The 27158-nt window shown below is 50.3% G+C and overlaps 1 protein-coding gene across 2 annotated transcripts in view; it reads left to right on the top strand.

Annotated features, from left to right (window-relative positions):
- Positions 1-6780: 6780 nt before the first annotated feature.
- Positions 6781-27158, top strand: part of GPR156 (G protein-coupled receptor 156) — a 35195-nt gene continuing 14817 nt past the window's right edge. Inside the window, exons 1-4 of one of the 2 annotated variants that reach the window (XM_083171500.1) lie at positions 6781-7367; positions 13015-13133; positions 14123-14246; positions 18007-18117. In XM_083171500.1, the coding sequence (XP_083027626.1) occupies positions 7260-7367; positions 13015-13133; positions 14123-14246; positions 18007-18117 (462 nt within the window). In that variant the 5' untranslated portion in view covers positions 6781-7259. Of the gene's footprint in view, positions 7368-13014; positions 13134-14122; positions 14247-18006; positions 18118-24155; positions 24790-27158 lie in introns of those variants that run through there. The other variant, XM_083171501.1, reaches the window with a different exon arrangement.

The raw sequence follows: 27158 nt of genomic DNA, 5'->3' as shown, positions 1-27158 counted from the left end.
GTCACCAGGCGCCAGGGGTGACCGCACACCTGATGCCAAAACTGGGACATATCTGCAGCCAGTGAGACCTCCAGAAACGGCTACTCACCTACAGGTCTGACCTCTGCCACCAGCCCCTTCTCTGGTGAGGTTGTCAACTTGTGGTCTCTGGTTCTACAGATGATGATAACAAAAACTGGCCCTTTCCTCCATCTCCTGGTGACTGTATTAGTATGTTTCCTTTCTCTATTCTCTGCCTTGTAGCCTTGTGTATACAGCATCTGCCCTGTGTGCTTCTCACTGCCACCCTAGCTCTTATAGAGACACCACTATACTCAGTGCTGTGTATGGGAATCTCTGCCTTGTAGCCTTGTGTATACAGCATCTGCCCTGTGTGCTTGTCACTGCCACCCTAGCTCTTATAGAGACACCACTATACTCAGTGCTGTGTATTAGGCTGGGAATCTCTGCCTTGTAGCCTTGTGAATACAGCATCTGCCCTGTGTGCTTGTCACTGCCGCCCTAGCTCTTATAGAGACACCACTATACTCAGTGCTGTGTATGGGAATCTCTGCCTTGTAGCCTTGTGTATATACAGCATCTGACCTGTGTGCTTGTCACTGCCGCCCTAGCTCTTATAGAGACACCACTATACTCAGTGCTGTGTATGGGAATCTCTGCCTTGTAGCCTTGTGTATACAGCATCTGCCCTGTGTGCTTGTCACTGCCACCCTAGCTCTTATAGAGACACCACTATACTCAGTGCTGTGTATTAGGCTGGGAATCTCTGCCTTGTAGCCTTGTGTATACAGCATCTGCCCTGTGTGCTTGTCACTGCCACCCTAGCTCTTATAGAGACACCACTATACTCAGTGCTGTGTATGGGAATCTCTGCCTTGTAGCCTTGTGTATACAGCATCTGCCCTGTGTGCTTGTCACTGCTGTTCTATAGCTCTTATAGAGACACCACTATACTCAGTGCTGTGTATGGGAATCTCTGCCTTGTATATACAGCATCTGCCCTGTGTGCTTGTCACTGCCACCCTAGCTCTTATAGAGACACCACTATACTCAGTGCTGTGTATTAGGCTGGGAATCTCTGCCTTGTGTATACAGCATCTGCCCTGTGTGCTTCTCACTGCCGTCCTAGCTCTTATAGAGACACCACTATACTCAGTGCTGTGTATGGGAATCTCTGCCTTGTAGCCTTGTGTATACAGCATCTGCCCTGTGTGCTTGTCACTGCCACCCTAGCTCTTATAGAGACACCACTATACTCAGTGCTGTGTATGGGGATCTCTGCCTTGTAGCCTTGTGTATACAGCATCTGCCCTGTGTGCTTGTCACTGCTGTTCTATAGCTCTTATAGAGACACCACTATACTCAGTGCTGTGTATTAGGCTGGGAATCTCTGCCTTGTGTATACAGCATCTGCCCTGTGTGCTTGTCACTGCCACCCTAGCTCTTATAGAGACACCACTATACTCAGTGCTGTGTATGGGAATCTCTGCCTTGTAGCCTTGTGTATACAGCATCTGCCCTGTGTGCTTGTCACTGCCGCCCTAGCTCTTATAGAGACACCACTATACTCAGTGCTGTGTATGAGAATCTCTGCCTTGTAGCCTTGTGTATACAGCATCTGCCCTGTGTGCTTCTCACTGCCGCCCTAGCTCTTATAGAGACACCACTATACTCAGTGCTGTGTATGGGAATCTCTGCCTTGTAGCCTTGTGTATACAGCATCTGCCCTGTGTGCTTGTCACTGCCGTCCTAGCTCTTATAGAGACACCACTATACTCAGTGCTGTGTATGGGAATCTCTGCCTTGTAGCCTTGTGTATACAGCATCTGCCCTGTGTGCTTGTCACTGCCGCCCTAGCTCTTATAGAGACACCACTATACTCAGTGCTGTGTATGAGAATCTCTGCCTTGTAGCCTTGTGTATACAGCATCTGCCCTGTGTGCTTCTCACTGCCGCCCTAGCTCTTATAGAGACACCACTATACTCAGTGCTGTGTATGGGAATCTCTGCCTTGTAGCCTTGTGTATACAGCATCTGCCCTGTGTGCTTGTCACTGCCGTCCTAGCTCTTATAGAGACACCACTATACCCAGTGCTGTGTATGGGAATCTCTGCCTTGTAGCCTTGTGTATACAGCATCTGCCCTGTGTGCTTGTCACTGCCGTCCTAGCTCTTATAGAGACACCACTATACCCAGTGCTGTGTATGGGAATCTCTGCCTTGTAGCCTTGTGTATACAGCATCTGCCCTGTGTGCTTCTCACTGCTGTCCTAGCTCTTATAGAGACACCACTATACCCAGTGCTGTGTATTAGGCTGGGAATCTCTGCCTTGTAGCCTTGTGAATACAGCATCTGCCCTGTGTGCTTCTCACTGCCGTCCTAGCTCTTATAGAGACACCACTATACCCAGTGCTGTGTATGGGAATCTCTGCCTTGTAGCCTTGTGTATACAGCATCTGCCCTGTGTGCTTGTCACTGCCGTCCTAGCTCTTATAGAGACACCACTATACCCAGTGCTGTGTATGGGAATCTCTGCCTTGTAGCCTTGTGTATACAGCATCTGCCCTGTGTGCTTCTCACTGCTGTCCTAGCTCTTATAGAGACACCACTATACCCAGTGCTGTGTATGGGAATCTCTGCCTTGTAGCCTTGTGTATACAGCATCTGCCCTGTGTGCTTCTCACTGCTGTCCTAGCTCTTATAGAGACACCACTATACCCAGTGCTGTGTATTAGGCTGGGAATCTCTGCCTTGTAGCCTTGTGTATACAGCATCTGCCCTGTGTGCTTGTCACTGCTGTTCTATAGCTCTTATAGAGACACCACTATACCCAGTGCTGTGTATGGGAATCTCCACCTGTGGGGGCAATGGTATATAACGGGCCAAGTGGTTCTTATCTGCTGCCCAAATCTCTGCTTCTGTGATGACAGATATAACAGGGCTCCGATTCCCTGTATCATATACGAGGTGACTACTGTTAGTTCCCCTCTGTATGGACTGTTACAGTTATCTGCATCAATACCTCTAGGACTTCATAATAATACATAGTATCTGATTGGTTGCCCAGAGCAACAGCTTGTCTCTCTGTAAGTATATTGCTACTGTATATGTCGGTATACTTGGCTATTTTTGAAAACTAGACTCATTATAGTTATAGTAAGATTATAGTTGGTAGTAGAATTATTTTGCTGAGCCCTGTTGAAGGTGTGTTGGTAATAACATTGCTGCATGCGATAGTGTATGTATGTATGTATGTATGTATGGTATGTATGTATGGTATGTATGTATGTATGTATGTATGTATGGTATGTATGTACGTCTGTATGTATGTATGTATGTATGTATGTATGTATGTACGTCTGTATTTATGTATGTATGTATGTATGTATGTATGGTATGTATGTACGTCTGTATTTATGTATGTATGTATGTATGGTATGTATGTACGTCTGTATTTATGTATGTATGTATGTATGTATGTATGTATGTATGTACGTCTGTATTTATGTATGTATGTATGTATGTATGTATGGTATGTATGTACGTCTGTATTTATGTATGTATGTATGTATGGTATGTATGTACGTCTGTATTTATGTATGTATGTATGTATGTATGTATGTATGTACGTCTGTATTTATGTATGTATGTATGTATGTACGTCTGTATTTGTGTATGTATGTATGTATGTATGTATGTATGTAAATATGGTATGTATTTACGTCTGTATTTATGTTTGTATGTATTGTAACACTGTAGGTGTATTTGTGGTGCAGTCTTTGTGGACAACTGGCCGCAACCAGTTTTATTCAGCAGAAAATAAAATAAACATCAAAAGAAAATACCTGGCCTGTCCGGCACTAACTATACACAGGGTGCTCCTAACTGTCACTAAAGAAAAATACAAAGTTTCCCAGTCAACACTGGGTGGCTCACTTGTATAAGGCAGCTTGTTTCTCACACAGAGATTCTGCAGTCTCCCCAGGCAGTCTGCACACACTGCTCAGTCTGGCAGCCTTTTCTCATCCCACTCGCAGCTGCTCACTGATTAGCCCTCTGTGAGGTCAAACACCTGTTTCTAAAAGGTGTTGGACAAGAACCTGGGACAAATATACCTGCCCTCAAACACTACTCTTGTCACAGTATGTACTGTATGTATGCATGTATGTATCTATGTATGCATGTATGTATGTATGTATATGTATGTATGTATGTACATACGTCTCTATGTATGTATGTGTATGTATGTATGTATGTTTCTATGTTCTCACCCAGGAAGCGGGTGGCCGGGTTACAGTATCTAGGTCGACATTGAAATTTGACACGCAATAGGTTGACACAGACGAAAGGTCGACGTGCACTAGTTCGACAATGGCCAAAAGGTCGACATGTAATAGGTAGCCATGGTCAAAAAGTTGACATGGCCAAAGGGCTACATGAAAAGGTCAACGTGAAAAAGGTCGACACAAGTTTCTCACAATTTTTCCGTTTTTTGTACTTTACCATCCACATGGACTACAGCTGGGAACAGGCCGGAGCTTGGTCAGCGGAGCGGGCCATATGGGGGTACACTAATTGGGGGTCCATGTCTACAGTCTGCCCCTGAAAAGTGTGTCAGGGACATTGTGAAGGTGACACTCACACCTCCCAACATTTACATACTGGGATTCCCGAAAAGAGGTGTGGTCTCTCAGGAGGGGCGCGGCTTCACAGCAATGCTGCAGTCATGAGCCACGCCCCCATTTTATTCACTGTGGGGGCGTGGCCAGTGCTGTGAGAACTGCCGGCCACGCCCATTTTCTCTTGTTCTCCATGAATAGACGCTGAGCGCATCCTCACAGCGTCTATTCAGGCTGCTCTGCTGAGCTGTGAGTGACAGGGAAACCCCCAACTGTGGGTCACAGCTGCCCAAAGATGGGACACGGGACAGTCACGAAATATTGTGGGTGCTATTTACACACATATGTAGATGAGCCCCATAGCAGTCAGTAAGAGCTAGTGTACTAGACACTGGTACGTGTCAGGGCTTGATCATGTATTGTGTGTGTTACACGTGGTTCCATATAATTGGCCACGACAAACCTTATCTCAAATCACTGTCCCTTATACCCCGTGCAGGGAAATGCCACCGATGATTCTATTTCAATCATATATCTCTGGTTTATTTCTTTCCAAACATCTGCATAATGTGGGTTAGGTGAGATCAGGGAGATTGCTGACTCTGCCGGGACTCAGGGAGATCGCTATTATTCCGGGGAGTCTCCTGCAGAATGCAGGAGGGGAGGCGTAGTGATCTGAAGGTGCACGTCCCTTCTCCTGTACTGATACTCCTGCTGTGTGCTGCATTACATACTGCCCTAGCTGTCCGCTCTGTTGTGTATGCTGTGTGCTGCATTACATACTGCCCTAGCTGTCCGCTCTGTTGTGTATGCTGTGTGCTGCATTACATACTGCCCTAGCTGTCCGCTCTGTTCTGTATGCTGTGTGCTGCATTACATGCTGCCCTAGCTGTCCGCTCTGTTGTGTATGCTGTGTGCTGCATTACATACTGCCCTAGCTGTCCGCTCTGTTGTGTATGCTGTGTGCTGCGTTACATACTGCCCTAGCTGTCCGCTCTGTTGTGTATGCTGTGTGCTGCATTACATACTGCCCTAGCTGTACGCTCTGTTGTGTATGCTGTGTGCTGCATTACATACTGCCCTAGCTGTCCGCTCTGTTGTGTATGCTGTGTGCTGCATTACATACTGCCCTAGCTGTCCGCTCTGTTGTGTATGCTGTGTGCTGCATTACATACTGCCCTAGCTGTCCGCTCTGTTGTGTATGCTGTGTACTGCATTACATACTGCCCTAGCTGTGTCCGCTCTGTTGTGTATGCTGTGTGCTGCATTACATACTGCCCTAGCTGTGTCCGCTCTGTTGTGTATGCTGTGTGCTGCATTACATACTGCCCTAGCTGTCCGCTCTGTTGTGTATGCTGTGTGCTGCATTACATACTGCCCTAGCTGTCCGCTCTGTTGTGTATGCTGTGTGCTGCATTACATACTGCCCTAGCTGTCCGCTCTGTTGTGTATGCTGTGTGCTGCATTACATACTGCCCTAGCTGTCCGCTCTGTTGTGTATGCTGTGTGCTGCATTACATACTGTCCTAGCTGTCCGCTCTGTTGTGTATGCTGTGTGCTGCATTACATACTGCCCTAGCTGTCCGCTCTGTTGTGTATGCTGTGTGCTGCATTACATACTGCCCTAGCTGTCCGCTCTGTTGTGTATGCTGTGTGCTGCATTACATACTGCCCTAGCTGTCCGCTCTGTTGTGTATGCTGTGTGCTGCATTACATACTGCCCTAGCTGTGTCCGCTCTGTTGTGTATGCTGTGTGCTGCATTACATACTGCCCTAGCTGTGTCCGCTCTGTTGTGTATGCTGTGTGCTGCATTACATACTGCCCTAGCTGTCCGCTCTGTTGTGTATGCTGTGTGCTGCATTACATACTGCCCTAGCTGTCCGCTCTGTTGTGTATGCTGTGTGCTGCATTACATACTGCCCTAGCTGTCCGCTCTGTTGTGTATGCTGTGTGCTGCATTACATACTGCCCTAGCTGTCCGCTCTGTTGTGTATGCTGTGTGCTGCATTACATACTGTCCTAGCTGTCCGCTCTGTTGTGTATGCTGTGTGCTGCATTACATACTGTCCTAGCTGTCCGCTCTGTTGTGTATGCTGTGTGCTGCATTACATACTGTCCTAGCTGTCCGCGCTGTTGTGTATGCTGTGTGTCACGTAGACGTAACCTAATTATCACCTTTCTGTGTTACAGAGCCCCACAAGCACAATCTACTGAGCCTTGCCTATGTGGTGTTCTATACGAGCCTTTCCCCTATAATGCTGGCATATGCTGCCCTCTTGTGTTAGATCCGAGGTACTGCACCAGCAGCTAGTACACCTGAGCACTCCACAGAAAGTAATGGGGGAACGAACTCCAACAACGGAACTGTCCTTTTGAAGTGGAGTTACCCACTGCAGGTGGCTGAGCGCACGCCTGGATTTCAGGACGGCAGGGAATGGAAGAGCTACAACAGTCACAATGACTGCACATTTATAGCACCTTATTGATCTGTAAGATAAAGACACTTATTGTTGGACTGGTGTATTAGATACAGATTCTACTACCGGCACAGGAGGATGATGAAACCCGCGGCTCCCACGGTTCGGAGGCAGTGCCGTGTTCTGCATGCCAGTGTATGACCCCTGCAGTGGGCACAGGGTATGGAGCACACCCTGAATTGCAGCTTACTGTCAGAGAGTCACATTGACACGTTGCTGGACAGGACGGAGGCTCTGCGTGTGCTGATCGATCTCTGCTGGCTGTCCAGGGTGAGATGCGATGCTCTGTATATAATAATATAGAACCACACCGGTACATGCCAAGGGCCCTGGGTACACAGACACCAACATATACAACCCCACAGGGTACAGGGTGCCATAGATACCTAGGATAAATGTATATACGATGGACGGCAGGTTATAACATACCTATACAATAATAACATACTGTATATACTGCGCTGTATAGGTGGGTGGGTGGATATAGCAATAACACAACATGCATGGTGTAATAACGCCCTCATGCATGTAATGCACAACGGAATCTGCTGCGCTATATAAGACGCTGTAACGGAATCTGCTGCGCTATATAAGACACTGTAATGGAATCTGCTGCGCTATATAAGACACTGTAACGGAATCTGCTGCTCTATATAAGACGCTGTAACGCAATCTGCTGCGCTATATAAGACACTGTAACGGAATCTGCTGCGCTATATAAGACGCTGTAACGGAATCTGCTGCTCTATATAAGACGCTGTAACGCAATCTGCTGCGCTATATAAGACGCTGTAACGCAATCTGCTGCGCTATATAAGACACTGTAACGGAATCTGCTGCGCTATATAAGACGCTGTAACGGAATCTGCTGCGCTATATAAGACGCTGTAACGGAATCTGCTGCGCTATATAAGACGCTGTAACGGACTCTGCTGCGCTATATAAGACACTAACGGAATCTGCTGCGCTATATAAGACACTGTAACGGAATCTGCTGCGCTATATAAGACGCTGTAACGGAATCTGCTGCACTATATAAGACACTGTAACGGAATCTGCTGCCCTATATAAGAAACTGTAACAGAATCTGCTGCGCTATATAAGACGCTGTAACGGAATCTGCTGCGCTATATAAGACGCTGTAACGGAATCTGCTGCGCTATATAAGACGCTGTAACGGAATCTGCTGCGCTATATAAGACGCTGTAACGGAATCTGCTGCGCTATATTAGACGCTGTAACGGAATCTGCTGCGCTATATAAGAAACTGTAACGGAATCTGCTGCGCTATATAAGACACTGTAACGGAATCTGCTGCTCTATATAAGACGCTGTAACGGAATCTGCTGCGCTATATAAGACACTGTAACGGAATCTGCTGCGCTATATAAGACACTGTAACGGAATCTGCTGCTCTATATAACACACTGTAACGGAATCTGCTGCGCTATATAAGACGCTGTAACGGAATCTGCTGCACTATATAAGACGCTTTAACGGAATCTGCTGCGCTAAATAAGACGCTGTAACGGAATCTGCTGCGCTATATAAGACGCTGTAACGGAATCTGCTGCGCTATATAAGACGCTGTAACGGAACCTGCTGCGCTATATAAGACACTGTAACGGAATGTGCTGCGCTATATAAGACACTGTAACGGAATGTGCTGCGCTATATAAGACACTGTAACAGAATCTGCTGCGCTATATAAGACACTGTAACGGAATCTGCTGCACTATATAAGACACTGTAGCGGAATCTGCTGCACTATATAAGACACTGTAACGGAATCTGCTGCGCTATATAAGACACTGTAACGGAATCTGCTGCGCTATAGAAGACACTGTAACAGAATCTGCAGCGCTATATAAGACACTGTAACAGAATCTGCTGCACTATATAACACACTGTAACGGAATCTGCTGCGATATATAAGACACTGTAACGGAATCTGCTGCGCTATATAAGACGCTGTAACGGAATCTGCTGCGCTATATAAGACGCTGTAACGCAATCTGCTGCGCTATATAAGACACTGTAATGGAATCTGCTGCGCTATATAAGACACTGTAACGGAATCTGCTGCGCTATATAAGACACTGTAACGGAGTCTGCTGCGCTATATAAGACACTAACGGAATCTGCTGCGCTATATAAGACACTGTAACGGAATCTGCTGCGCTATATAAGACGCTGTAACGGAATCTGCTGCACTATATAAGACACTGTAACGGAATCTGCTGCACTATATAAGAAACTGTAACGGAATCTGCTGCGCTATATAAGACGCTGTAACGGAATCTGCTGCGCTATATAAGACGCTGTAACGGAATCTGCTGCGCTATATAAGACACTGTAACGGAATCTGCTGCGCTATATAAGACGCTGTAACGGAATCTGCTGCACTATATAAGACACTGTAACGGAATCTGCTGCACTATATAAGACGCTGTAACAGAATCTGCTGCGCTATATAAGACGCTGTAACGGAATCTGCTGCGCTATATAAGACGCTGTAACGGAATCTGCTGCGCTATATAAGACGCTGTAACGGAATCTGCTGCGCTATATAAGACGCTGTAACGGACTCTGCTGCGCTATATAAGACACTAACGGAATCTGCTGCGCTATATAAGACACTGTAACGGAATCTGCTGCGCTATATAAGACGCTGTAACGGAATCTGCTGCACTATATAAGACACTGTAACGGAATCTGCTGCCCTATATAAGAAACTGTAACAGAATCTGCTGCGCTATATAAGACGCTGTAACGGAATCTGCTGCGCTATATAAGACGCTGTAACGGAATCTGCTGCGCTATATAAGACGCTGTAACGGAATCTGCTGCGCTATATAAGACGCTGTAACGGAATCTGCTGCGCTATATTAGACGCTGTAACGGAATCTGCTGCGCTATATAAGAAACTGTAACGGAATCTGCTGCGCTATATAAGACACTGTAACGGAATCTGCTGCTCTATATAAGACGCTGTAACGGAATCTGCTGCGCTATATAAGACACTGTAACGGAATCTGCTGCGCTATATAAGACACTGTAACGGAATCTGCTGCTCTATATAACACACTGTAACGGAATCTGCTGCGCTATATAAGACGCTGTAACGGAATCTGCTGCACTATATAAGACGCTTTAACGGAATCTGCTGCGCTAAATAAGACGCTGTAACGGAATCTGCTGCGCTATATAAGACGCTGTAACGGAATCTGCTGCGCTATATAAGACGCTGTAACGGAACCTGCTGCGCTATATAAGACACTGTAACGGAATGTGCTGCGCTATATAAGACACTGTAACGGAATGTGCTGCGCTATATAAGACACTGTAACAGAATCTGCTGCGCTATATAAGACACTGTAACGGAATCTGCTGCACTATATAAGACACTGTAGCGGAATCTGCTGCACTATATAAGACACTGTAACGGAATCTGCTGCGCTATATAAGACACTGTAACGGAATCTGCTGCGCTATAGAAGACACTGTAACAGAATCTGCAGCGCTATATAAGACACTGTAACAGAATCTGCTGCACTATATAACACACTGTAACGGAATCTGCTGCGATATATAAGACACTGTAACGGAATCTGCTGCGCTATATAAGACGCTGTAACGGAATCTGCTGCGCTATATAAGACGCTGTAACGCAATCTGCTGCGCTATATAAGACACTGTAATGGAATCTGCTGCGCTATATAAGACACTGTAACGGAATCTGCTGCGCTATATAAGACACTGTAACGGAGTCTGCTGCGCTATATAAGACACTAACGGAATCTGCTGCGCTATATAAGACACTGTAACGGAATCTGCTGCGCTATATAAGACGCTGTAACGGAATCTGCTGCACTATATAAGACACTGTAACGGAATCTGCTGCACTATATAAGAAACTGTAACGGAATCTGCTGCGCTATATAAGACGCTGTAACGGAATCTGCTGCGCTATATAAGACGCTGTAACGGAATCTGCTGCGCTATATAAGACGCTGTAACGGAATCTGCTGCGCTATATAAGACGCTGTAACGGAATCTGCTGCGCTATATTAGACGCTGTAACGGAATCTGCTGCGCTATATAAGAAACTGTAACAGAATCTGCTGCGCTATATAAGACACTGTAACGGAATCTGCTGCTCTATATAAGACGCTGTAACGGAATCTGCTGCGCTATATAAGACACTGTAACGGAATCTGCTGCGCTATATAAGACACTGTAACGGAATCTGCTGCTCTATATAACACACTGTAACGGAATCTGCTGCGCTATATAAGACGCTGTAACGGAATCTGCTGCACTATATAAGACGCTGTAACGGAATCTGCTGCGCTAAATAAGACGCTGTAACGGAATCTGCTGCGCTATATAAGACGCTGTAACGGAATCTGCTGCGCTATATAAGACGCTGTAACGGAATCTGCTGCGCTATATAAGACGCTGTAACGGAACCTGCTGCGCTATATAAGACACTGTAACGGAATGTGCTGCGCTATATAAGACACTGTAACGGAATGTGCTGCGCTATATAAGACACTGTAACAGAATCTGCTGCGCTATATAAGACACTGTAACGGAATCTGCTGCACTATATAAGACACTGTAGCGGAATCTGCTGCACTATATAAGACACTGTAACGGAATCTGCTGCGCTATATAAGACACTGTAACGGAATCTGCTGCGCTATATAAGACACTGTAACGGAATCTGCAGCGCTATATAAGACGCTGTAACGGAATCTGCTGCGCTATATAAGACGCTGTAACGGAATCTGCTGCGCTATATAAGACGCTGTAACGGAATCTGCTGCGCTATATAAGACGCTGTAACGGAATCTGCTGCTCTATATAAGACACTGTAACAGAATCTGCTGCGCTATATAAGACGCTGTAACGGAATCTGCTGCGCTATATAAGACACTGTAATGGAATCTGCTGCGCTATATAAGACGCTGTAACGGAATCTGCTGCGCTATATAAGACGCTGTAACGGAATCTGCTGCGCTATATAAGACGCTGTAACGGATTCTGCTGCGCTATATAAGACGCTGTAACGGAATCTCCTGCACTATATAAGACGCTGTTACGGAATCTGCTGCGCTATATAGGACACTGTAACGGAATCTGCTGCACTATATAAGACGCTGTAACGGAATCTGCTGCGCTATATAAGACGCTGTAACTGATTCTGCTGCGCTATATAAGACGCTGTAACGGAATCTGCTGCGCTATATAAGACACTGTAACGGAATCTGCTGCGCTATATAAGAAACTGTAACGGAATCTGCTGCGCTATATAAGACACTGTAACGGAATCTGTTGCACTATATAAGACATTGTAACGGAATCTGCTGCGCTATATAAGACACTGTAACGGAATCTGCTGCGCTATATAAGACACTGTAACAGAATCTGCTGCGCTATATAAGACATTGTAACGGAATCTGCTGCGCTATATAAGACACTGTAACGGAATCTGCTGCGCTATATAAGACATTGTAACGGAATCTGCTGCGCTATATAAGACACTGTAACGGAATCCGCTGCTCTATATAAGACACTGTAACGGAACTTGCTGCGCTATATAAGACACTGTGACGGAATCTGCTGCACTATATAAGACGCTGTAACGGAATCTGCTGCGCTATATAAGACACTGTAACGGAATTTGCTGCGCGATATAAGACACTGTAACGGAATCTGCTGCGCTATATAAGACGCTGTAACGGAATCTGCTGCGCTATATAAGACACGGTAAATAAATCATTATAACTGCATGTCCAGCACAATAATCCCCCAATACACAGTAGCCCCCGCCGGGGTCACCCAGCCCCACCGCCCGTGGAATGAGCTGGATTTCCCCATGTGATGCAGTTACTCATTGTCTCCCCTGCAGGCACCAGACACCACCCAGATCTCAGACGCTGTACATGGGGTCATGGGCACCCTGCTCACCTGCGGTCTCCTCCTCTCCCTCTTCTTCTTCATCTTCACTGTACGATTCCGGAGAAACAGGTACTAGCTCTGCTCTTCTGGAAGACATAGACTGTGGTGAGCGAGTATAGTGCGGGTTACACTGAGTGGCCGTGGTACAGGAATCATTAACTCTTTCATTACCTGGCACTTCTGGCTATACACTGTATTATATGTACCTGCTATGGTGTATTGCTATGCCCCTATGTCCTGTCCTGCCAGTGCTGGGAATATGTGGTGTAATCTCCAGGCTGCAGGTATTGTAGAGCCAGGGGGCATGTGGGGTCCATAGCACAGATTCCGTGGGGTGGTACTGCTCCTTCAGGGTGGGGGGCTGGGGAAGGGGTGGTACTGCTCCATCAGGGTGGGGGGCTGGGGAAGGGGTGGTACTGCTCCGTCAGGGTGGGGGGCTGGGGAAGGGGTGGTACTGCTCCATCAGGCTGGGGGGCTGGGGAAGGGGTGGTACTGCTCCGTCAGGGTGGAGGGCTGGGGAAGAGGTGGTACTTCTCCATCAGGGTGGGGGGCTGGGGAAGGGGTGGTACTGCTCCGTCAGGGTGGGGGGCTGGGAAAGGGGTGGTACTGCTCAATCAGGGTGGGGGGCTGGGGAAGGGGTGGTACTGCTCCGTCAGGGTGGGGGGCTGGGGAAGGGGTGGTACTGCTCCGTCAGGGTGGGGGGCTGGGGAAGGGGTGGTACTGCTCCGTCAGGGTGGGGGGCTGGGGAAGGGGTGGTACTGCTCCATCAGGCTGGGGGGCTGGGGAAGGGGTGGTACTGCTCCGTCAGGGTGGAGGGCTGGGGAAGGGGTGGTACTGCTCCATCAGGGTGGGGGGCTGGGGAAGGGGTGGTACTGCTCCGTCAGGGTGGGGGGCTGGGAAAGGGGTGGTACTGCTCTGTCAGGGTGGAGGGCTGGGGAAGGGGTGGTACTGCTCCGTCAGGGAGGGGGCTGGGGAAGGGGTGGTATTGGGGGGGGTATGTAATCACTTTGCGTTGTGTTGTATGATGTAATGTGACTGATGATCTGTCTGTGGATCAGGATAGTGAAGATGTCCAGTCCCAACCTGAACCTGGTGACCGTGCTGGGCAGCGTCTGTGTGTACATCAGCGCTTACATGTTTGCGGTGCAGGAGAACGCCTCCGCCATGGAAACGGTAATGCAGGTGAGTGACAGCCATATCGCCCAATCTCCTCTCTTACTGGGGTGACGCTAGTGCCAGTGATAAGGTTATTACATGTCTCCAGGCTGGGTAGATAACAATGTTGGGATTGGTACGAAATCCCGGCGGACGGAATCCTGGCAGTCAAAATTCCGACCGCCGAAATCCCGGCGTGGATCGTCCCCCCCTCCCCCCTTTGTGGGCTCGCTATGATCATCACACTAATTTATTCTCCCTCTATGGGTGTCATGGACACCCATAGAGGGACAAAGTACCAGGATTCCGGCGTTGGGATTTTGATCGCCGGGATTCCGACCGCCGGGATTTTAACTGTATCCCTACATAACATACGTAACACTGCTCCCCACTTACTGACCACCCGACATGTCCCCTCCCACCCGGTACATAACGTGCTGCTCCCCACTTCTGACTCCCCAACATGTCCTTTCCCACCTGGTACATAACGTTCTGCTCCCCACTTACTGACCACCCAACATGTCCCCTCCCACCCGGTACATAACGTGCTGCTCCCCACTTCTGACTCCCCAACATGTCCTCTCCCACCCAGTACATAACGTTCTGCTCCCCACTTACTGACCCCCCAACATGTCCCCTCCCACCCGGTACATAACGTGCTGCTCCCCACTTCTGACTCCCCGACCTGTCCTTTCCCACCCAGTACATAACGTTCTGCTCCCCACTTCTGACTCCCCAACATGTCCTTTCCCACCCGGTACATAACGTTCTGCTTCCCACTTCTGACTTCCTAACATGTCCTCTCCCACCCGGTACATAACGTTCTGCTCCCCACTTACTGACCACCCGACATGTCCCCTCCCACCCGGTACATAAAGTTCTGCTCCCCACTTACTGACCCCCCAACATGTCCCCTCCCACCCGGTACATAACGTGCTGCTCCCCACTTCTGACTCCCCAACATGTCCTCTCCCACCCGGTACATAACGTGCTGCTCCCCACTTCTGACTCCCCGACCTGTCCTTTCCCACCCGGTACATAACGTTCTGCTCCCCACTTCTGACTCCCCAACATGTCCTTTCCCACCCGGTACATAACATTCTGCTTCCCACTTCTGACTCCCCGACCTGTCCTTTCCCACCCGGTACATAACGTTCTGCTCCCCACTTCTGACTCCCCAACATGTCCTTTCCCACCCGGTACATAACATTCTGCTTCCCACTTCTGACTCCCCAACATGTCCCCTCCCACCCGGTACATAACCTTCTGCTCCCCACTTACTGACCCCCCAACATGTCCCCTCCCACCCGGTACATAACGTTCTGCTCCCCACTTACTGACCACCCGACATGTCCCCTCCCACCCGGTACATAAAGTTCTGCTCCCCACTTACTGACCCCCCAACATGTCCCCTCCCACCCGGTACATAACGTGCTGCTCCCCACTTCTGACTCCCCAACATGTCCTCTCCCACCCGGTACATAACGTGCTGCTCCCCACTTCTGACTCCCCGACCTGTCCTTTCCCACCCGGTACATAACGTTCTGCTCCCCACTTCTGACTCCCCAACATGTCCTTTCCCACCCGGTACATAACATTCTGCTTCCCACTTCTGACTCCCCGACCTGTCCTTTCCCACCCGGTACATAACGTTCTGCTCCCCACTTCTGACTCCCCAACATGTCCTTTCCCACCCGGTACATAACATTCTGCTTCCCACTTCTGACTCCCCAACATGTCCCCTCCCACCCGGTACATAACCTTCTGCTCCCCACTTACTGACCCCCCAACATGTCCCCTCCCACCCGGTACATAACGTTCTGCTCCCCACTTACTGACCCCCCAACATGTCCCCTCCCACCCGGTACATAACGTTCTGCTCCCCACTTACTGACCCCCCAACATGTCCCCTCCCACCCGGTACATAATGTGCTGCTCCCCACTTCTGACTCCCCGACCTGTCCTTTCCCACCCGGTACATAACGTTCTGCTCCCCACTTCTGACTCCCCAACATATCCTTTCCCACCCGGTACATAACGTTCTGCTTCCCACTTCTGACTCCCCAACATGTCCCCTCCCACCCGGTACATAACGTTCTACTCCCCACTTACTGACTCCCCAACATGTCCCCTCCCACCCGGTACATAACGTGCTGCTCCCCACTTCTGACTCCCCGACCTGTCCTTTCCCACCCGGTACATAACGTTCTGCTCCCCACTTCTGACTCCCCAACATGTCCTTTCCCACCCGGTACATAACATTCTGCTTCCCACTTCTGACTCCCCAACATGTCCTCTCCCACCCGGTACATAACGTGCTGCTCCCCACTTCTGACTCCCCAACATGTCCTCTCCCACCCGGTACATAACGTGCTGCTCACCACTTCTGACTCCCCGACCTGTCCTTTCCCACCCGGTACATAACGTTCTGCTCCCCACTTCTGACTCCCCAACATGTCCTTTCCCACCCGGTACATAACGTTCTGCTTCCCACTTCTGACTCCCCAACATGTCCTCTCCCACCCGGTACATAACGTTCTGCTCCCCACTTCTGACTCCCCAACATGTCCTCTCCCACCCGGTACATAACGTGCAGCTCCCCACTTCTGACTCCCCAACATGTCCTTTCCCACCTGGTACATAACGTTCTGCTCCCCACTTACTGACCACCCAACATGTCCCCTCCCACCCGGTACATAAAGTTCTGCTCCCCACTTACTGACCCCCAACATGTCCCCTCCCACCCGGTACATAACCTTCTGCTCCCCACTTACTGACCCCCCAACATGTCCCCTCCCACCCGGTACATAACGTTCTGCTCCCCACTTACTGACCCCCCAACATGTCCCCTCCCACCCGGTACATAACGTTCTGCTCCCCACTTACTGACCCCCCAACATGTCCCCTCCCACCCGGTACATAATGTGCTGCTCCCCACTTCTGACTCCCCGACCTGTCCTTTCCCACCCGGTACATAACGTTCTGCTCCCCACTTCTGACTCCCCAACATATCCTTTCCCACCCGGTACATAACGTTCTGCTTCCCACTTCTGACTCCCCAACATGTCCCCTCCCACCCGGTACATAACGTTCTACTCCCCACTTACTGACCACCCGACATGTCCCCTCCCACCCGGTACATAAAGTTCTGCTCCCCACTTACTGAACCCCCAACATGTCCCCTCCCACCCGGTACATAACTTTCTGCTCCCCACTTCTGACTCCCCAACATGTCCCCTCCCACCCATACTTAACACTGCTCCCCACTACTGACCCCCAACATGTCCCCTCCCACCTTGTAGATAACGCTCTGCACATCCCTGATATTTGGCTCTTGCAGTACCAGGGCACTGTAATAGGAAATGACATCATTAGCGCAGGCCGCCTTGGTGATCAAACAGGAAAGCAGATTACACCTAGATAAGGTTCTGCTCCGAACACAACATTACTAAATATATGGCAGCAGGTCTCCTGTTCTCCACGTCTGTACCGGGAATGGTTCTCCCGATCCCTCGGATCATCCAGGTGTCTCTGGTGAATGTGTGACAGCAGACGATGCCCACCACACGCCCTCAGGGCTCATAAACCCGGATGTTAGGGGTACAGGTTGCCTTGGGGCCCTTGTCACCCGCCCAGTACTCTGCAATGGATGTTCATTAGAACAATGATGATGAATATTCTCTATAATACCTGGCGCAGGACTGATGGTATTCTATCCAGTCTTCTGCTACACCAAGCAATGTAAATGGTCCTTATACTCCTACTCATGGTGTTCTTCCTGTCCCAGATCCGGATCAGCCTCCTGTACGTTGGTGTCACGCTGGTGTTTGGGCCATTGCTGGGGAAGAGTTGGAGACTTCATCGGGTGTTCACCCACAGAGTCCCCGATAAACGCGTGGTGAGTGATACACAATGTTCTATAATGTGCTCTAGCAAATATAAAAACTGAGCCCTTAAAGTGATCATAGTACGATGTCAGCATCCTATAACAGTGCAGTACGATGTCAGCATCATATAACAGCGCAGTACGATGTCAGCATCATATAACAGCGCAGTACGATGTCAGCGTCATATAACAGCGCAGTACGATGTCAGCGTCATATAACAGCGCAGTACGATGTCAGCGTCATATAACAGCGCAGTACGATGTCAGCGTCATATAACAGCGCAGTACGATGTCAGCGTCATATAACAGCGCAATACGATGTCAGCGTCATATAACAGCGCAGTACGATGTCAGCGTCATATAACAGCGCAGTACGATGTCAGCGTCATATAACAGCGCAGTACGATGTCAGCGTCATATAACAGCGCAGTACGAGGTCAGCGTCATATAACAGCGCAGTACGATGTCAGCGTCATATACCAGCGCAGTACGATGTCAGCGTCATATAACAGCGCAGTAAGATGTCAGCGTCATATAACAGCGCAGTATGATGTCAGCGTCATATAACAGCGCAGTACAATGTCAGCATCATATAACAGCGCAGTACGATGTCAGCATCATATAACAGCGCAGTACGATGTCAGCATCATATAACAGCGCAGTACGATGTCAGCATCATATAACAGCGCAGTACGATGTCAGCATCATATAACAGCGCAGTACGATGTCAGCATCATATAACAGCGCAGTACGATGTCAGCATCATATAACAGCGCAGTACGATGTCAGCATCATATAACAGCGCAGTACGATGTCAGCATCATATAACAGCGCAGTACGATGTCAGCATCATATAACAGCGCAGTACGATGTCAGCATCATATAACAGCGCAGTGCGATGTCAGCATCATATAACAGCGCAGTGCGATGTCAGCGTCATATAACAGCGCAGTGCGATGTCAGCGTCATATAACAGCGCAGTACGATGTCAGCGTCATATAACAGCGCAGTACGATGTCAGCGTCATATAACAGCGCAGTACGATGTCAGCGTCATATAACAGCGCAGTACGATGTCAGCGTCATATAACAGCGCAGTACGATGTCAGCGTCATATAACAACAGCGCAGTACGATGTCAGCATCATATAACAGCGCAGTACGATGTCAGCATCATATAACAGCGCAGTACGATGTCAGCGTCATATAACAGCGCCCGATGAAGCACTGAAGAACAGTCTGCGAGCTCATTGAGGGCCAGATGTATCAAGCTTCAAAAAGTGATAAATGGAGAGTGAGAAAGAACCAGCCAATCAGCTCCTACCTGTCATTTTTCAAACCCAGCCTGTAACATGGCAGTTAGAAGCTGATTGGTTGGCTCCTAATCACTCTTCATCTGGCCCTGGATGAGGTGTAGGAGATGGAGCCTCTCACAAACAGTTTGAGGATATGGGAGTCCCGAGTGATCACCAAAGTTCCCCAATACACAGTCCAATATTCAGCCGTCTGCACAGGATATAGGATCATAGGCACTCACCGGGATGTAGACAGAAATGTGCACTCGGACCGTGCTTGTAATTCTGATGTAGGGTGACTGCACATGCAGGGTGACAGGCGCAGGGCCGTCTTAACATTAGGAAGGGCCCCTGGGCAACCTAGTTCACTGGACCCCCCCCCCAAATTAGTTTGCCCAGGAGCCCACAGTCACCTCCCCAACCCTCACCTCTCTGGCTCCGTGCGGCAGCCAGTCAGCTTCCGGCGGCCGGGGATCCGATCATCTTCGCTGGGGGATCCGGGCAGCGGGATCAGGGCAGCGGCGGTAGCTAGGAGCCTGCCCTGAAGTGGCAAACGCTATTAACTGGCAGGGCGGGAAGCGCTGTTGCATTTGAAAAGACTGGCCAGACGCTGATTGGCTGAATTCAGCCAATCAGCATTCAGCCAGTCATTTTAAATGCAGCAGTGCTTCTCGCCCCCCCTGCCGGCAAATAGCGCTTCGCCGCTTCGGGCTCCTAGCTACCACCACCGATGCCCTGATCCCCCTGCCGGATCACCCAGTGAGGGTGATCAGAACCCCGGCACACGGACCCCCGAAATTAAATTCACTGCTAGCTAGGAGGTGAAGCGCTATTTGCCGGCGGGGTGGGAAGCGCTGTTGCCTTTTCAAAGACTGGCCGGATGCTGATTTTCTGAATTCAGCCAATCAGCGTCCGGCCAGTCTATTCAAATGCAACAGCGCTTCCCGCCCCGCCGGCAAATAGAGCTTCGCCGAATCAGGCTTATAGCTACCGCCACCGCCCTGATCCCCCTGCCCGGATCCCCCAGCGAGGGTAAGCGGATTCCCGGACCCCGGCCACCATCTTTCCCATTGGGCTGGGCTGGGGGCCCCTAGGTCCTAGGGCCCCCGGGCAACTGCCCATCGTGCCCAATGGGAAAGACGGCACTGGACAGGCGCAGCAGTAGCCGGCAGCCACAGAGGACAGCAGGGGATAAAGAGCAGGGAGAGTGTGCTTGTAATTCTGATGTGGGGTACCAATGACTGCGCACGCAGGTTGGCGCCATGTATAGGACGCGGTTCAGTGCTGGCTGTGCGATTACATCAGAACTAACCACTGAAATTTCATCAATATTGATAAAATAAAGGTTTCTTTTTTTATCATCAATTAAAGGGCCCCAAAATATATTTTTATCTTTGATATAGCTTAGAAACATAGAAACATAGAATTTGATGGCAGATAAGAACCAGTTGGCCAATCTAGTTTGCCCCTGGCTTACTGTAGATAGTACTTAATGTAGCCTCGGTCACTACAATAGTAAATAATTTGGGAAGTGTGGGAGTAGAGAGTTTTAGCGTGGAAGGAAATCTGAGATGTGCGGCCAGCGATCAGGAACACGCCGCCCGCTAGAGTCAGATCCCGCTAGAGTCAGATCCCGCCTTGCTAATGAATGTGCTCGCTGTGCGAATAGACGTGTACGGCTACAAATCTATACTCAGCCATGGGAATATGTCCAGAGCCCATGGTAACAGGGTCACCATGGAATCATTTCCCACTGGTCACCATTAATCGCAGGCTCAGAGTAACCCTCAACAATAATAATATATAGAGAAATAAGACGAAGGGCACAAGATGTGCGGTGATTACTTCTGTAAATAAACAGGAAGCGGTTAATGGAATAAACCTCCTGCCGCACAGGCATGCTGGGTAATACCTCCTGCCGCACAGGCATGCTGGGTAATACCTCCTGCCGCACAGGCATGCTGGGTAATACCTCCTGCCGCACAGACATGCTGGGTAATACCTCCTGCCACACAGGCATGCTGGGTAATACCTCCTGTCGCACAGGCATGCTGGGTAATACCTCCTGTCGCACAGGCATGCTGGGTAATACCTCCTGCCGCACAGGCATGCTGGGTAATACCTCCTGCCGCACAGGCATGCTGGGTAATACCTCCTGTCGCACAGGCATGCTGGGTAATACCTCCTGCCGCACAGGCATGCTGGGTAATACCTCCTGCCGCACAGGCATGCTGGGTAATACCTCCTGCCGCACAGGCATGCTGGGTAATACCTCCTGCCGCACAGGCATGCTGGGTAATAGTACGTGTTCAAAAACGTATACAATATACAATGTTTCCTTAACTACGTATTATTGGAATCCTTTAGGCCAGTGGTACTCAAACTCGGTCCTCAGGACCCCACACAGTTCCCGTTTTCCAGGTCACCCGGCAGCTGCACTCATTACTCATTGACACATTTTAAAAGATCCCCAGGTGGGGCTAATTATTTCACTTGATTCTGTGAGGAGACCTGGAAAACATGCACTGCGTGGTGTCCTCAGGACAGAGTTTGAGAACCTGTGCTTTAGAATAATGCTGGGCACACTCCAGAAATATTTGGCCTCAATTTCGCCAATTTCAATACAATCTCGCCTAATTGTATGTAAATTGGGCATGATTTGGCATGTTTCAGATCCGATCCGATGCGCATCTCGCCGGTTATTTGGTCATTTTGCAGATCGGATCGGATGCAGATTGTGAGCAGATTGTGTGCTCCGGCAGATCCTGTGCTCCGGCAGATCCTGTGCTCCGGCAGATCCTGTGCTCCAGCAGATCATGCGACCATCGCTTAGTCGTCTCACAATCTGATCGCTCTGGTGTGTACCCTACATTAGACTTTGCCGGGCGCAGGGGCAGCTACTAAATATTTTCAAATGACTGGCCGGACATTGATAGAATTCTCTCAGCCAATCAGTGTCCGGACAGTCATTTCAAAATATTCAGCAGCCGCATCCCACCCGCCGCCTGGCAAATTGCGGCTACAAGCTCCCAGCTGCCACCGCCGGTTTATTTTATGGACTTCTTCCTTTTTATTTACAAAAGTAATTACCGCACGTCTTGTGCCCTTTGTGCTGTCTTATTTCTCTTTTTATTGTTCTTCTTTTAATATTAGGGAAACTTATACAGAGGTTCCCATAGGCTGCTGCAGGGGGCTGAAGATGTGTGGACTTTGTATTAAATGTACTTTATAGCTCAAAGCTTTTGATAGATCTAAGCACCTTATAGGCTGTGTGTTTTGATGTAATAAGACTAGCCCTGGACTTACTCAGCGTCCTCGATTAAATCAGGGATCACATGACGCCACCACACCTTACAGGAATCTGTCTAATACACAGTGGCGTAAATTGCGCAAGGCAGCCCCCGCCACTGCTTGGGGGAGCGGGGGCTGCGTGGGCGCCTGCTCCCGCCCGGGGCACTGAGCAAAGCGAGGTGGCTGGTTTGTGCTGCTGGTGACCGTGCGCCGCGCCGCACAGGAGAGTCGGCCGGGGCACGGGCGCAGCCATGACAGTCTGACAGACTCAGTGTCAGACTGTCCAATGGGAGGGTAGGCGGGCGGGCGGCTGTCCAATGAGCAGGCGGGGGTAAGGCAGCAGCAGTGACTGCTGGTTACGCTCAGCGGCGTAGCTAGGCACCGGCACCTCCGCCCTGCTTCCCCCAGTTTGCCCGCTCGCTGTTCCCCGCTGTGCCGGCTTGAGACGGCGTCCCGGCGTGTTCGCATGACCAGGAACTGCGTTTTAAAAATTGGGCGGGTCCCCTGGGACGCGCCTCACGCTAGTTGGTCGGGCAGCTCAGGATCGACATGCCTGGGCGGCAGCAGCGCAGGAGCACTGCAGCGCAGGACAGGAGTCACCGGCTGGGAAGAGGAGCCAGGAGCGGCAGATGGGGAGGACGGCAGCCCGCCCCATGTCACAGCAGGTCTGTCTATTATCTACAATACCCGAACAGGCAGCTGTGGGTGGCCCTGGGGAAATGTCAATGTCTGTGTGTGGGGATTCGCATGTGGTCCACCCCGGAGCAGCGCCCGCAAATCTAACTATTTCGCAGATGAAAAGGAGGGTTTGTGGGCACTGGAAAGGTGTTACTTCTTCCCCCTCCTGTATATCACATGTTTTTGCCCTCAATCTCCTCAACGGTATATACATCTGCTGACCACCCCCTGTAGGTGTCAACCTGGCCATTTGCGCTTACCTGCATGTGCCTGCCAAACCCTATGAGTGACAGCCTACCCCCCCCCCTTGCTTTTGCATGCATGTGCAAACCCTCCCCTTTTTGCATGCATGGGAAAACCCTCCCCTTGTAAGTGACAACCTGAACCCTTGCTCTCCTCTGTAATGTGTACTGGGCATAACGGTGTGTGCTATAATGTGTACTGGGTATAGCGGTGAGTGCTATAATGTGTACTGGGCATAACGGTGTGTGCTATAATGTGTACTGGGTATAGCGGTGAGTGCTATAATGTAGGAGCCGGACTGGAGGCAAAGCCTGGGGGTAGGCTCCCCTGACAGGGTTTGTAGGGAGCTGACTAGCTGGACAGTCATAGAAGGGGTGTCTAAGGAGAGGGTCATAGGGGGAGGGGCTTAACAGGGTGTTGGAGGGGTATATAAGCAGAGTGCAGGCAGGAAATAGGGGTCACTGGGAGATTTTTCTGAACAGCTAAGCAGCACTGCATCTCCCATGGCTTCCCCAAACGCTGATGCTGAGGTATCTGCAGCGCTGGCTGCCCTCAGGGAGGCAGCAGGCACCAGAGGGACAGAGTGGCTGCAGCAGCAGATGTCAGGTCTGCTGGGGGGACTGGGAGCAGCAACGCAGGAGGCTGCTCCAGCGGGCGCACGGCCTCGGAGGTCCAGGCCTCCGGAGCGCTTCAGCCCATCCGTGTCCCCCAGGGTTCAGCGCCATTCTAGGAGCCCCGTCAGGGACCCTCCAGGCCAGGCTGCGGGCCGGGCACCTTCCGCCCGCAGGACCAGGTCTGGGAGGAATCCAACATGCAGGCGGAACCCTCCGCGCGGGGGGAACCCCCCCCACGTGCAAGAAGATCCGGCGTCACGTGGGTCTGGACCTGGAGCGGCGGGGCATGCGGGGCATGCTGCTGCCCAGCGCGGGGTGAGTCGTGCCAGGGGGGCAGAAGTACAGGCTGTGGACCGCAGGCCTGGTACACGGAGCGAGAGACGCACAGCTGGCTCCGCCTCCAACGCGGTCACGCCGGCTGGTGCTATACCTGAAGGTCGGGAGGACAGGAGAAGAGAGATGGCAGCGTCAGCAGACGATGGAGAGATACCTGGTCCTTCTTCATCTGGGACCCGTCAGGACACTGGACCTGCGGCTGCTGGGTTCACAGCCCCCAGGCAGCCTGGTGAGTCTGTCTCTATGTCTATTAATGCTTTAGCTCAAAGTCAGGGGGGGGGAGGGTTAGCCCCCCAGGGGGAAATGAGTAGGGGCTTTACCGAATTATTGAGTGGTTTTGCAGATTGGCTGGTGGGTTTGCGGCAGGGGGCGGGGCCGTCCCCGGCGGCAGCATGGGCACCGCAGAATTCGGGCACACCAGCTAGCATTAGTGTGCCGGTCAGTAATAGTGTGCCTGTTAGCAGTGGGGTGCCGGTTAGCAGTGGGGTGCCGGTTAGCAGTGGGGTGCCGGTTAGCAGGGCAGTGTGGTGACGCAGGATGAGAGTGGGAGGCTTAGTGACACTGCGAAAGGGGAGGTGTATGTATGTTTTGAGGGGTCATTGGGGGCCCACCTGAAGCAGGAGGTGAGGGAGAAGATTTGGAAAGGGGAATATGTGGATATATTTTCATTACTACCCTTAGAGCGTTTTAACCTGGATAGGCCCCGCAAGGAGGAAAAAAAGGAGGAGGAGGAACGGCGGCGGTATCGGCTGATACCGCGGTCATTCACAAATTGGTTACAGGCATTTGCTATTTTAGCTAGTGTGATTGGGGAGAAGGCACCTGACAATTGTTCAGGCTTATTCTGTTACATGGATGCGATAGGAGAGGCATACCGTGTGTACGGGGGCATGGCCTGGCTCAGGTATGATGAGCAGTTTAGGCAGAGGAAGGCGGTTCGCCCCAACATTCGTTGGGATCATAAGGATATTGCTTTATGGTTAAAGGTAACGGCCCCCATAAAAAGTGGGCAGCCCTTTCGTGGGGATGGGGGGGGGCCGAGAGAGGCCACAAGCGGGACGGCCATGCAGAAGGGACTCTGCTTTGCCTTCAACGACGGGTCATGCCGGTTTGGAGCAAAATGCAAATTCAAGCATGAATGTTCATCATGTGGAGGGAACCATGGGGCAAATAAATGCTTCAGAGGGAAGTCCCGAGACAGTAGTTCAAAAGGGGGCGACACCAGTTCGGCTGGAAAGGATGCTGGGTTATCTGCGTAGGTATCCTGACCAGCGGACAGCCGCCTTGTTGGAGGAGGGGTTTAGGGAAGGTTTTAAGATACCTTCTGACGTGCAGGTGTCAGGAAGTTTTAGGAGGAATTTGAAGTCTGCTAGGGAGCATCCTGAAGTGGTGCAGGAAAAACTGTTTAAGGAGGTGCAGCTGGGTCGTATGGCTGGACCGTTTAGGGCGGCACCGTGGCCAGATTTGATAGTCTCTCCGTTGGGGGTGGTGCCAAAAAAGGAGGCGAACAAGTTTCGTCTGATACACCATTTATCCTTCCCAAAAGGGGCGTCGGTCAATGATGGCATTGACCCCGACATCTGCTCGGTGGTTTATACATCCTTTGATGCGGCCGTTAAGTGGGTGAAGCGGTTTGGGAAAGGGGCCATGTTGGCAAAGACTGATATTGAATCGGCATTCCGGTTGCTGCCTGTTCATCCAACCAGTTTGCGCTTGTTGGGATGTTGTTGGGATGGGGAGTTTTTTGTTGATCGTTGTTTACCGATGGGGTGCTCCTTGTCGTGTGCTTATTTTGAGGCCTTTAGTTCCTTTTTAGAGTGGGTGGTTAAGGATGTCTCTGGGTGCAGTTCAGTTATTCATTACCTAGATGATTTTTTATGTATTGGTCCCGGGGGGACCGGTGTATGTGATTTATTGTTGAGGACTGTTGAAAGGGTGTCGGCAGACTTTGGGGTCCCGCTTGCTCCGGGAAAGACGGAGGGCCCTGCGACTGTGATCAGTTTTTTGGGTATTGTCATTGATACTGTGAATATGGAGTGTCGCTTGCCTGAAGAAAAGTTACTGGGTTTGAAGGCCGAGGTAGGGAGGGCGTTGCTGTTGAAGAAAATCAGATTGAGGGAATTACAGTCCTTGCTGGGTAAGTTGAATTTTGCGTGTCGCATTATGCCGATGGGCCGCATTTTCAGCAGGAGGCTGGCAGCAGCGACAGCAGGGGTGGTTCTTCCTCATCATTTTGTCAGATTAGGTAGTGAGTTGAAAGGGGACTTGCGGGTGTGGGCATCTTTTCTGGAAACCTTTAATGGCAGAGCGTTGTGGATGTCAGACACGTGCGTGGCTACAGAGCTAGACCTTTTCACAGACGCCGCTGGGAGTGGCGGTTTTGGGGCTTATTGCCAGGGACATTGGTGTGTGGGCCGGTGGCCGGAGTCTTGGGTGCAGAGAGGCTTGGTTAAAAATTTAGCATTGTTGGAATTGTTTCCTATTTTGGTTGCAGTTGTTGTTTGGGGTGAGCTGTTCCGCGATAGGAAGATTTGTTTTTACTGCGATAATTTGGGGGTGGTCATGGCTATTAATCAATTGTCGGCATCTTCACCGCCG

Source organism: Crinia signifera, chromosome 2 (assembly GCF_055691185.1).
Source record: "Crinia signifera chromosome 2, ASM5569118v1, whole genome shotgun sequence".
Classification (NCBI taxonomy): Eukaryota; Metazoa; Chordata; class Amphibia; order Anura; family Myobatrachidae; genus Crinia; species Crinia signifera.
This window is presented reverse-complemented; position numbering and strand designations above follow the sequence as displayed.